Below are 13149 nucleotides of genomic sequence, written 5' to 3'. Positions count from 1 at the left end.
TCTCTGTCTCTGTCTCTGTCTCTGTCTCTGTCTCTGTCTCTCTCTCTCTCTCTCTCTCTCCCTCCCTCCCTCCCTCCAGTTTTAAACCGTTGTATTTCCGCCAGCTATCGTCCTCCTGACCCATCCTAACAAACCATTCATCAGTGGAAAGCTTATTCATTCAGCTTTCAGATTATGTAAAAATCTATATTTAAAAGATTGACCCTTAAGACTGGTTTTGTCGTCCAGGGTCACATATGGTGCGAGGTGGAGAATAATATAAGATAATTTTATAAAATATATAAATAGATCTCTCTCTCTTCCTCTCTCAATCTCTCTCTGTTTTAAACTCTTTTTAGGAGACCATGATTTTTGCAGTAAACACTTTAAAGAGGGGGAAACACACGCAGTTTACCATAAATAGCATAATCATGTGATGTTTTAATATACTGTCTAGATCAGGAGTTCTCAATCCTCCAAGGCCCCCCACTGTATTCAACGATATTCAAAGCCCCCCTCCCGCTCAAAAAAACTCAACATTTCTACCCAATAAAATATTTCAGAGCTTGATATTAACTTTTAAAGAGTTTATTCAATATAAAAATGGACAAATAATAAGAAATATCTTGGTTTTTAGTTGTTTCAAATATTTTGGGTGGACTAATCGAAAGCATATTTTCAAGAACAAAGGCGAGGAGAGGAAATAATCTCCCAGCTTCAGTTTTAGTGCCCGTGTGTTTGTCTAACACTTGCTAATGTTTGCTCTCGTGATTTGGCTGAACTGTAAAGCGCTGATAGATCTCACTGTGTTCTTGTATTCCCTTCTGCAGGATCAGCTGCTTTATAACAAGGCCTCACAAAAGTGCCTGACAGCTCTTCATGAGAATCCATCTCTCGTGCCCTGCAATCCAGCCGACAGATTCCAGCTCTGGGTCTTTATCTGAACGGAGGGACCGCTCGTAAACACAGGGTCCAAAATACACGCCTCATTTTTCAAAAAATTATCTGAAGCAAATATTAATTACTGGCCTTAAAATTGTATTTGCTTTATTTAAAACGTATATAAAACGACCAAATTATTTTTCCAGATTTTTTATGGATTTGTTCTTCATATTAAGTTTGGTGGCTTGATGTGAAGAACATATTTCACACACGGAATGTTTTGCCACGTTTTGGAGACGGACAAAAAACCTTTGTAAAAAAACAAACAAAATTATGAACATCTGATGCTAAAATAGCCATTGAGGGATTTTGTTAGAGCAGCAAAATTTTTACAATATTTTTACTCTTTACATATAGAAGTTTTTAAAGCCAAACTCAAGTTTTTAGTGTTAATTTTTGGACCCTGCACAGTCAGGACACACTGCACAGTTTTCTATCTGAGAGAGATATGATTTTAATTTATTTTTGTACGTGGAAAATATTGCTGTGGAAAGTTGGAATATCTCTAAAGGACCAAAAAGCACAAGACATTCCAGTAGAAAAGGACTGGGCACTCAGAAAAGTGCAGTAAAGTGAAGTAATTTTTTACTTTTCTCTATGTTGTTCTGTCCGCTTCGTCCTTTTCTTTTACAGTATGCATATATCTGAAAGACCCCTGTCTTAGAACGATTGTGTTTTACCTTGACTGTAATCTTTCAACCACACCGGTGCTAAATATCAAGTGTGTTTCTGAATGTGAAATGCGCGTGATGGACGACTAAAAAAAGCAGAGGCCTTATCTTCTTCAAAGAATCATGTTATGCAACATGAAGAGTTTACAACACCAAAGACATCTTGAAAGTATTTGTTTTATATTCCCTCTTTAAGAAGTGGATTTGTGTCTTTGTGCATGCTGATGTGAGACGGGTCATTCCGGTTATGCAGTACTTGTACAAATCTGTAAATTACAAAATAATAATAATATGCATGTGTAGTAATTTAATTAATAGCTTTTTATGTTGTTATTCTAACCATCTTTTAAAAAAAATTGATATGTCACGATATAGGTTTTCACTACACTGTTGTCATAGTAAAAATAATTTGTTATAATGTTATTGCATTTTTTTTTTTTGATAATGCAATCAGTCCAATCCATTTTTTAATTTGGTTTATTTTGTCTTTTTTGGCCAATGAATCACTCAAAAAAGGAGATTAGGGAGGCAGAGAGAGAGAGTTTGTAACCACTGTGGCTGTTAATGCGAAATAATAAACCGATGCAGAATTATTCACAAGATTATTATATGTGTAGCTTTAATATTGATGTAGATAATAATAGCTTTTAATATCACAATTATTTTCAATGCAGTTATATTATGACATCCCTAATTGTCATTTTTGTAATTTTAGGTGAAATGTTTTGGAGTGATACATGCCACTCAAAACTTGAATTACATTTTTTTAAATGAAATTCTCAATGAAATATTTTTTACAAATATGTCAAATATCTTTCTACGTACTGCATATGGGGAATGACCCTATTCACAAACTCATTCCTTGTTTAGGAAACAAACTGTGGGATTTTCTTTATTTTTATTTAATGAATATTGTTTCTGTTTGATCTTTTTTGTAAATGTTGATATGGTGTTGAGTTGCTTGAATATTTGATAAGAACGAACGTGATCATGTGACAATGGTTTATGAAGCAAGTGCAGACCCTCATACAGTGTCACAGAATGGCAGAAGGGGGCGCTGTTCTACAAGTATTTGTGCTCCGAACATTTGCAGAGTTCACCTACAGATTAAAAAATCTATTTATTGACTCTCATTTAAAACCTGTATTGAACTCTTTCTTCAGTGCAACACAAAAAAAGATATTTTGAGAAATGTCTCAGTGTGTTCATACAATGGAAGTTAATGGGGTTCAGTGTTGTTTGCTTACTAACATTCTTCAAAATATCTTCTTTTGTGTTCTGCAGAAGAAAGAAAGTCATGGGGGTGAGTAAATGATGACAGATTTTTTTTTTTTAGGTGAACTGTCTCTATAATGCAATACAAAACTGCAAAAGAGCAGAAAAAATCTCTTCTATTTCAATTGCAATCTGTTTACATCTGTCAGAAATCACTGTTACTTTTCATGAATTGAGGTTTTGTGACTTATTTTTGTAAAAATTGTTACATTTTTATAGGAGTGTGTTTCAGAGTCACAGTAAACTTATCAAGAGTTGGAGATTGGAGAAATGTGTGCTTTTATTTTGTATCTATTTTTATGCCTATCTTTTTTATGCAGTATAGGTTGGAAAATATTGAGTGGTATATAAAACGTTTAAACTTGAATCTCCTTTGCAAAGCTTCAAAAGCCGGGATTACACAACAAAGAGCAGCTTTAACAAAGAGAAGTTTTATTCAATACATACTGTTTAATGAACGCACAATAAATACACATATAATAGATCATTCATAAGGAATACTTAAAACAGGAGAACTGTGATTCTAACTGGTAACATGACATGACGATTCCTGTTCAACGCCTTACTGACATTACATTTGTACACTTGTGTTTTATATTTCGTGCTTCATCTGAGACTGAGGTTTATCGCATCAGCAACACGTATCGAGGTGAATCGGAGACAAATTTATTTTCTGCATCCAGAAAATGAATTCTAAAAGGCAAAACACACAGACCATGCCTTCTCAGAATGTCAATCAATGCAAAAATGAATTACAAAATGAAGGCATTCTCTGTTGTCGAGTCATCGCTTACTAAAGCCAAGGCAGTATTCCAATCACATCATTCCTTTATAACATTCAGCATTTCATTTTCTCTCCAGTTTATTTTTCAGTCATCTTTAAAGGTGAAGCGTGTTATATCTGCACTATATGAAAAACTAGATCTTAACATTTGTGTTGCTTGCCCATCGCTTTTATGATGCCAGAGTCTTCCGAATGCTTTTGGATGTTGTTTTGTGGTTGCTAGGGTGTTTTAGTGGTTACTAGGTGATGGTTTACTGGCCATGAAAACACCTCAATGACAAATATAGATGTGTTTTGTCTTTCAGATGTCTGTCATTTAAAATGAGTTGACTTGTATAGTTGCAATTTACGCTGGAACAGTTGAAAGTCTAGCATGCAGAAATATTACACACTTTACCTTTAAAAATCAGATTATTTCTGTAACACATCATGAGGTACGCTGATGACATACAAAGGCATTTGATTGTCCTATCTTGAGTTTGAGGGACATTATCAGTTTGACAATGACTCTCTTTCTTTCAAGAGGATAAACAAACCGAAGAATGCATCGTAATGTTTGCTTGTGCGTTACAAAGAGCTTCATTTCTAAACCCATCAGTGCTTTAAAAGAAACGCTCACCTTAAAATAAATTCTCAAAGGTTTTACCGTCCCCCATGTCATCCAAAACCAACATGCTCTTATTTCACTTTTTCCATAAGATGTTGATAGTACAGTAGTAATGAACTCTTATGGTGTTCTTTGTTTCTTTCTTCAACTGGGTATCATAGCTGACTTGAGATCACGTCTGTTTACTAGGGCAATGAATGTTATGTGAGCCACCAGAGTAAACTATTGCACTTAACAAATTCATCTTTTCAATTTGTTCAGTCCGAGTTCATCATTTGTAAGTGAAATAACCGAAGAATTGTAATATCTTGAGCAAACAAATGTCATGCCATAAAACATTTCTTTACGAGTTTAGATTAAAAATCCTTCCCGAACTCAATAGATGTACGTTTTACAAACCTAACAATAGTATTCCATTGTCTTCTAGAACATATATAATTGAAACTCTTTTAAAAATCATGTTTGCCTGAAGGAAATGGAATGCTTCGATGGCAGCAACTCGATGCAAAGTGCATTTTGTCAGTAATACCTGTATATCCCAAAGACAATGCAAGACTTTCATAAGACTTCTGAATTCACCATTGTTATCATCTTCATCTGGTTTACAAACTTAATTCTCTTATCTAACAAATCGTCTGCCGTTCCAAAGCAAATGCAGACAGATAATTTCCTTTTAGTATTGCAGAAATAAATCACGTCTCCATGCACCAAATCTAGAGACATCATAAAATTATAAGATCAAAAGCTGTGTTTGGAATAGCATACTAACATACTACCCGAATTATTTTATACTGTGTGCACAGCCCGCTTAAATTCAGTATGTAAACTGTGGAGTATTTCGTATGGAGAACGTTAATTTTCTATTACGAACACAGCCGCAGTCATTGCACAGTACCAGATAGCCCCGCCCCCCATCAGTGCTCAAACAGCGATTGGTTGCGCTCCGCGTAACATCAGCCAATGAAAAGTGCAATAACGTTCAGGAAATGTATCCACACATGATTTTGGTTTCGTAAGCAAAGGCAAATGAAGAGCGCGTATTTCAAGAGCCGTTTTCATGCTTCACAAACTCTTTCTAAGCATGATACATGTGTACGAAAACTCAACGTTATTATTTTCTCTTTTACGGTACATCGAACTCTTACAAAACCATAAACCAGCCACGAAAGCTAAAAAAAACATGCTGTTATCAAACATTTAGATATACACGTACTGGAACACGAACAGCGATTTTTACTTTGTTTTCCCCCCGCACAACTAACACAGATACATAGAAAAGTTCCTTTCACGTCTGAGTAAAACTAGAACTTTTGAAATCGCAAGAAACATTGCACGAGCCTCAGGCCGGGAACGTACTTTATACGCAAGTATGCTGACGCAACGTCGTGGACCCGTCGTTGACGCGCTTGCGCGGCGTATGTTCGCGTCTAAAGCTTATACGATCTGATTTTACGGTTTAAATAACATTTGTTCTCGCAAAGTCCAGGAAAAAATACAAATGTACGGTTCCGTCTCCCCCAGCGTTAGACCGGATATTTGAAGGCCGATCTTAAACCGGGGTGGGCTCGGGGAAAGCATCCAGTAAAGTCGGTCCTTTCGTGTTGTCGGCTAGTGAAACGTCCGGCAGATTGTGACGCATCTCCTTTGGCTGTTCAGCTACGTAACAGTTCCCGTTGCTAGTGTAAGCATCCTGCGTGCTCTTGTTGTTGTTATTTAGATAATTTTGGAGTTCCATCTGGCTCAGCTCTCCCGATTGGCTAACGAAGGTCCCTTTGGATTGGACGCTTTTATCCGCCTCTGGAGTGCGGCAGCCAATCACGGCCGGGGATCCGTTAGCGAGCGCGGTGAAGTGGTGAGTGGAGTATGGCTGTTCGCTTTGCTGGGTGTAGTCTGTGTATTGGTCAGCGGTCACATTAAAGGGACCCTGAGACATGACCCTACTTGAGTCATTGACCCTGTCTTGATACGTGGCCGTGTCGCCTCCGTAAACCTCGCTAGCTTGGTTAGCGTTGGCTAGCAGGGTGGGCGGAGTCACGTTTTTCATAGTATAGTACTCTGGGGTAGAGCTCATGAAGTAGGAATTGCCATTTGTTTGGTTTTGTGACGCAACCGTGTTCTCTGTGTAACACATCACAGGTGGGGGCGGAGCCTGTTTGCCGCATGTCGTCGCCTTCGACAACCTCGCGTCAAACTCTCCTGTCTTATCTTCGTCATCTTCGTCTTCCGAATCGCTGTTCGCCAGACTCTGCGTGCTGGAGTCGGACAGACTACACAGACTGCTGCTCTCATCTTCATCTTCTTCATTTTCATCCTCTTCATCATCATCATCATCCTCTTCTTCCTCTTCCTCGTCTTCCTCTTCTTCGTCATCTTCCTCTTCTAGGGTGTCGTCCATGTCGTTGCCCGCCTGCAGGTGCATGATGGTGCTCGGCGGTACAGAATCTGGGATGGCGTATTCCAGCGAGTGCTGGCCCGTCGTCAGCGGACTGCAGTGACCGTTCGGGTCGCCGTGGAAACCGTTTCCGGTTGCCGTGGCAGCAGGGCCGGAATTCTGCTGCTGTTCACGGCTCTTTTCCAGTTCCAGCTTCATGATGGTGTGCAGAAAGTGAGTCCGAACACGGATGGGGTTGAACTCGATCCGCCCGGCGGCATTACTGCAGCCCTCTTTGGTGCACCCGCAAGGGAACGACATACGGTCCACCTGTTGACACCCAAACAACAGTTTAGGACAGCTGTTCTTAACACGTGGGTACTTCTGTATATAAGTATATACTGTATATAACGTTTCTTTTCCTGTACCTGAATTAGTCAACGGTTGTTCAAATGTAGTTGTAAACTCATTGTGTCCTCAAAGTTTACTGCTGTTACACTCGAAGTGTACTTTAAAGTATACTTTTATAAATGAATAAAAAGTGAGTAGTATTAAAATAGTACACTTACAAGTATACTATTAGTACTGCGATTTCAGTCTACTTACTGTACTACATAAAGAATACTTCAAAATATCCTTAAGCTTTATTTAAGTATACTTGACAAAATAAATACTTCTTTTTTGTAAGAGCAATCTCTAGCTTCTCTCTTCTGAAGACGTGACGTCCTACACAACATTTCTTCAGCTGTCTCAGTTTGATCTACATCCGCTCTCTAACATCTAAATCGGTTTTATCTCCATTATGCCATCTTGGTGACATCTTAATCCTTTCTGCTTGTTAATCTGTTTTGTACATTTCTTTGACAGACTTTGCCTTAATATATTGTAAATAGAGGGAGGCAAAAATCTGCCGTGTTCTCAAATTCTAACATCTTTTGATGGATACAAACAAGCTTTGTAGAAACTGTGTGAATCTTGAGAACAAGCTCAGAATATATTGCACCCCAGTGTCAAGAGAAAGATTTGAGAAATTATAGATGAGGTCTATGTTTTAAAGGTCCAGTATGGAATTTAGCTGCATCAAGTGGTGAGGTTGTAAATTGCAACCAACGGCTCACCACACCCCTCCTCAAACGTGTCATCCCGTTTTTGCCTCTTTGCCAAAGGAGATAACATTTTTACGAAACACGCTCTGTAGAGAAGTTTGTCCGTTTAGGGCTACTGTAGAAACAACATGGTGAATTCTATGGCGAAGACGACCCGTGGTGTATATAGATAGAAATAGCTCATTCTAAGGTAATAAAACATAACGATTCATTTTGTAAGGTCTTTATACACCTCCAGACACATCGTAATGTATATTACATTGCATTTTTGTCAACAGATCATCCTAAAAATTACACACTGCAGCTTTCAATATTTTTTTGATATATTTCTTCATAATAGCAGCTTTTCTGGCACTGATATTATACCATGCTTACTTAAAGTGATCAAATTAATCATTTACTCACCCTCTAAAAATCTGTATGACTTTATTTCTTACACAGAACACAAAAGAAGATATTTTGAAGAATGTTGTCAACTGGCCCCCATTCGCTTGCATTGGTTTTGTGTCCGTACAATAGAAGTGAATGGGGTCCAGTGCTGTTCGGCTACCAACTTTCTTCAAAATATCTTCTTTTGTGTTCTACGAAAGATAGAAAGTCATAAAGGTTTGAAATGACAAGAGGGTGAGTGAATGATGACAGAATTTTCATTTATGGGTCAACTATCACTTTAAAATGTAAAAAGTCACAGTAAGAAAGTTTTGTGTTAGGCTACAGAAATTGTCTTTTGAGAAGAATGCCAATAACAAAACTGTAAAATGTCATTCTTCTGCAAATGATTCAAACTCGCCAACAGTGTGATGTTTGTGTGTTTATGGCACCTGACACTTGATTCCAGCGAGGCTGCAGGTGCAGGTCTCCGGATCACAGAAGAGTCTACAGTCACAGCCGCAGTCTTCTCTGGAGACCCTGATGGCCCGCAGCTCGTGTTTCTCCTCCACGTCGATCTTCTTGACGCCGGAGGAGCGCAGAAGAGCGCGTCGCTTCTTAGTGGTCAGCGGCTGCAGGAAAAAGTATTCGTCCACCTCCGTGTTGTCAATGTCTAGATCATCGTCAGAGATGTCATCCAGCGTGAGCGCGCTCGCCTCCTCTGACTCCACTGCGCCGTTCTTCGTCAACTGTACGTGACAAATGCGAAAAGTGCTTTTAGTTCATTCTTTGACATTTATAGTTCTCTATACTTTACAGCCTTGGCCAATATATGACAGAGACCATCACAGAAATTGTAATGGATTTAATGGTTATAATGGGAATTTTATTGGTTTTAATGGATACTATAATGGTCTCTGGTATCCCTGCTGAAAAAAAAAATAGAACCCCAACAGAAACCATTACAGAAATTCTAATGGTTTACAATAAAATACCATTATGAGCCATTATCTTTTTCTATTAAAACCATTACAAAATGCCTTTTTGTAGTGTGTATTGGGCATTATTCCTGTAGGATTTAACATCCCACCAATAGAATCCATCACATACCAGTAGAACCATTACAGTAATGGGTTTAATGGTTAACAGCTGATGGTCTGTAATGATGTTTGTACTGGAAACCATTAACATTTGTTTATTCTTTCATTTTTAGCAGGGAAGGAGTTGTGTATAGGTTCTCGAAAGACATTCAGGTGAGTAATGACAGCATTTAGATTTTTGCGTGAACTATTCCTTTCAAACCGGTGAAACGTATTTTTCACGAATAGGAACCCAATGTATAGAATAGAATATATCCACACCCACAAATGTATCCGTGACAGTTGGGGAATGTTAATCGTTTTCGTACCCGCAGTCGTATAGAGTTGAGTTTTTCTTCTTTCAAGTGGTCTCGGAGCATGTCCCTGTGGATTCTCTCCTGCTCCATGGCAAACTCTCCCAGCGTGTACTGTCTGACACAGCTGTGTCTGCTCGACATGCCCAGCGTACTGCCACCCTGACTGGGCACGCTGGTGAAGCCCTGCCGCCGGCTGAAATAATACACCGTCACTTTCTCGAAGCGCACCCTGCGCGTCCTCATGCGCTTCTCTTGCTTCAGGATGGACACTGAAACATTCAATCAAAGGCAAATAGAATTACGCGTTGGTTATTGAATTTGAAAGACGTTGATGTGTCTTTCCCGTAACCGTGCATTACGTCTGTGATTTTTTTTGGACTAGTAAATAGGGTTGGGTGATGTATCATTCATTTCCTATCATATTGTATGGTATTACATGTACACCATATGCATTGCATATTAATATTGCACAAATTTTTGTAAAAGTTTGGACTATCGATTCACAGCTTGGACTCAACAATTACTTTGCATCATTAGCCAAAAATGTTCCATTAAGTTTCAAATATTTTGTAAAAGATGTATAGGCAAATACATAAATAAATGTATAAATAAAGATATCAATATTATTCTTCAGTTACACTCCAAGTAAAACTATGCAACATGAATACAAAAATTTCATTACATCTCTAATAATTTTGCTTTAAAAAAAGTAAGATATTTTATAGACGTACTGTAAGCAAATAATTGAACATATGGTTTTATCAAAGTTTATTATATTACAATTATTACGTTTATTTCTATAGCAGATTCTTCAAAGCAGATGTACAGAAAAAAATACATACTGAAACGAATAAATGGTAGAGACAAGAAAAGTATAGTAATAAATAAAAAATAGGAAACTTATGAAATACATTTTATTATACCATAGCCTGTTTGAAAACTTGATTCTGATTGGCCGGAAGGTGTGCATTAAAACCGTGTAATGCACAGGTAGTTCCAATCAGTTTGATCAACAATGTTTTAACTGACGAAAATCATTTTTACTTGTTTGGTAAAAAACACACTGTAAACATCAATAACAGCTTTAACTTGGCAAATGACCATGGTATAAGTGGGATAAACCACAGCTAGCCGTGCATTAAAGGAATGCACTTAGCGGAGGCATTAAAACCCTTAAAGGTACAGTTTGTAACAATTTTGCATTAAAAAATCCAAAAACCACTAGGCCACTGTTATATATTTTGTTCAGCTGAGTACTTGCAATATCTCAAATGTTTCCAACTACTTGTAAATCGTGAGAAAATCGCTATTTTAAACAGTGACACGGGGCTGTGCAGTCGTCTGTCAATGGCGTCATATCCGCGTTACCCTTTGTTACCGCCTTCACTGATGTAGAAACATGATTAACATGATTTTTCGTTCCCGTCTGATTGATGGCCATCAGCGGTGGGGTTGAAGACAACAGATCCCATCATTCCACACTCCTTCACAGCGTCATCAAGCTACGCCATTGTTGTTATTTTGAATGTGCGCCCTCTAGCGGCGGATTTTACAAACTGTGGCTTTAAATGCACGGCTAGCTGTAAATGATCCCTTTAAGCATATCTTATCTCACGTGTGCCTCTAGTGGCTCATATGTGGCGAGCGGTGTGCCCGTGACCCCCATTGTTAAGTCCTTTAAAAGGGGGATGGTAAATATTCTCTGTATAAATATCCCCGTTATGGTCTTCACGAGAGCGGAGTTTACCCATTACTGTCTCACAGCTCTCTTCATGTCTGACACAAACAGAACAAATAAGAACCATCTGCTGCTGCCGGTCCCCTGCCCAGAACCGCCAACACAATACATCACACACACACAAAACTCCGACTGACTCAGGAACTTTACAGCAGAGGGCTTTTCTTTTTTAAACACGGCAAAAATACCAGCCAAACTTTTATAGTGATTGTGTACGACATAGCAAAACTTTTATGAAATAAACTCTTTGAATAAATTTGAATAATAAACTAAAATGAAAAGCAATATTCGAGAGCGATGAATTTTGGGGTGGATCTAGTGTAAAATAACTGGAATATTATATCTAAAAATGATCATTGTTCAATTAATGGTGTATATTAAAGTACCTTTACGGTCAAAATATGCTTTTGTAAGCGTATTTGCATCTACTGGACAATTTAGAAGCGCAATTTACAACATTGAGTTAAAGTGGAACATCAGTCCTGTGGGTCGTCCTCACACATCTGGTCCACATAAACTTCTAATTACTCTTTAATGAGGAAATCAAAGTGGACAAGCGCCACAAAACCATGGAAAGCATAGAGAGGTGAACTGTGATTTAACAAAAGAGATTTACTGAAGAGCAGCGAGAATGATTGACACGGAAGATAAAACTCTTCTCCAGCTCACCTCATTTATTGAGCTTTAATCATTTAGCATTGATTTCAAAAGCTGTAACACTCCTCATGGCTTATGTTTTATGATCACAAATATTATTTTACTAGGGTAATTATTGTTTTAAAGACCTCATGAAATGGCTCGGCGAGCACAGCTTCTTTCTTTCCTGTGTTGACATGTTTTTTATTAAAACGGGACCTCGGGGTGCAACATATACTGTAACAGATTTTTCTTTTCTTTTTTTAGTAGAAACCTGTAGTTCTGGAAGCGAGATTTAAAATACCAGCCCTGCTCATTTTCAGTGGTAATGATGACGGATGCTTGTCAGGTGAAGCGCTCTTCAATGTTCTCCATCTTATTGTGAAGTCAAATGCCGGGAAACAAAAAGCTGAAACACGCCTCAGCTTCTTAATGATGAGAGGCATCAGGCCAGATGTTTCACGTTTATTGTGATGATTAATATTTTCTCAAGCACCCTTTAGACAGCACGTGAAGATCAATATCAAATCGGAATGATGGATTTTCCTTTCAAAGGGCCGTTTCTATTTTCTAGTCCCAATTTTGAAGTAGCGTCTCCCCTGAGGACATTCTACGGAAAATTGTATTTCCCATCTTCTCATTTACCCACAATTCAGTGCTCGTTCCAGGTTTAATGGAAGATAAGCTCGCAGCTTAAGCTTTATAGCATAAACTAAATTTCAGAAAGTTGATTAAAATGCAAAAATAACGGTTATGTTTATGAGCTTATAATCGAGGTAAAGCAGTTGTTTTTGAGTGTTTAAAAGCTAGTAGGATTTACTTAATCTTTTGTGTTAATTTACAAAAGTTTTTAAGTTGACTTAAAAAAACGGTGTGCAAATTTACACAAAAAATAAGTAAATCTCATATTTTTTAAAAGCACTTACATAAAATATGAAGTAAACCTGTTAATTTGAGCTGTAAAGTGTCTAAATATTCTTTGTTTAGGTGGGAATATATCTAGGTTTTGTGGAGTCTGATCCATACACAATTCCTTTCTGGTTTCTATATCACGTGAAAGCTTTACCAGTATTGAAAAGTAACCAGTATTACACAAACATCAATGAATAAATCTATAATAGCAGTCTCTCCATTACAACTCTATATTATCATCTGAATAAGTTTAGTTTTTAATATTTATGGCCTGCTCTTGTTAATTTCCATTGTAAGTGCATTACTGTAACTGTGATATTTCAACACAATCTCACGGCAAAAACGTAACCATTTTACAAATTG

General features: G+C 37.8%; 2 protein-coding genes across 4 annotated transcripts in view; one reads left to right on the top strand and one right to left on the bottom strand.

The window, feature by feature from the left end:
- Nucleotides 1–3138, top strand: part of galnt3 (UDP-N-acetyl-alpha-D-galactosamine:polypeptide N-acetylgalactosaminyltransferase 3 (GalNAc-T3)) — a 36277-nt gene extending 33139 nt beyond the window's left edge. For both annotated transcript variants that reach the window (XM_057336302.1, XM_057336301.1), the window contains exon 11: nucleotides 810–3138. In XM_057336302.1, the coding sequence (XP_057192285.1) occupies nucleotides 810–923 (114 nt within the window). In that variant the 3' untranslated portion in view covers nucleotides 924–3138. The remainder of the gene's footprint in view (nucleotides 1–809) is intronic.
- Nucleotides 2706–13149, bottom strand: part of csrnp3 (cysteine-serine-rich nuclear protein 3) — a 44479-nt gene continuing 34035 nt past the window's right edge. For both annotated transcript variants that reach the window (XM_057336299.1, XM_057336300.1), the window contains 3 exons: nucleotides 9513–9769; nucleotides 8557–8853; nucleotides 2706–6959 (listed from right to left, as the gene is read on the bottom strand). In XM_057336299.1, coding sequence (XP_057192282.1) covers nucleotides 5808–6959; nucleotides 8557–8853; nucleotides 9513–9769 — 1706 coding nt within the window. In that variant the 3' untranslated portion in view covers nucleotides 2706–5807. The remainder of the gene's footprint in view (nucleotides 6960–8556; nucleotides 8854–9512; nucleotides 9770–13149) is intronic.

Source organism: Triplophysa rosa, linkage group LG6, assembly GCF_024868665.1.
Source record: "Triplophysa rosa linkage group LG6, Trosa_1v2, whole genome shotgun sequence".
Classification (NCBI taxonomy): Eukaryota; Metazoa; Chordata; class Actinopteri; order Cypriniformes; family Nemacheilidae; genus Triplophysa; species Triplophysa rosa.
This window is presented reverse-complemented; position numbering and strand designations above follow the sequence as displayed.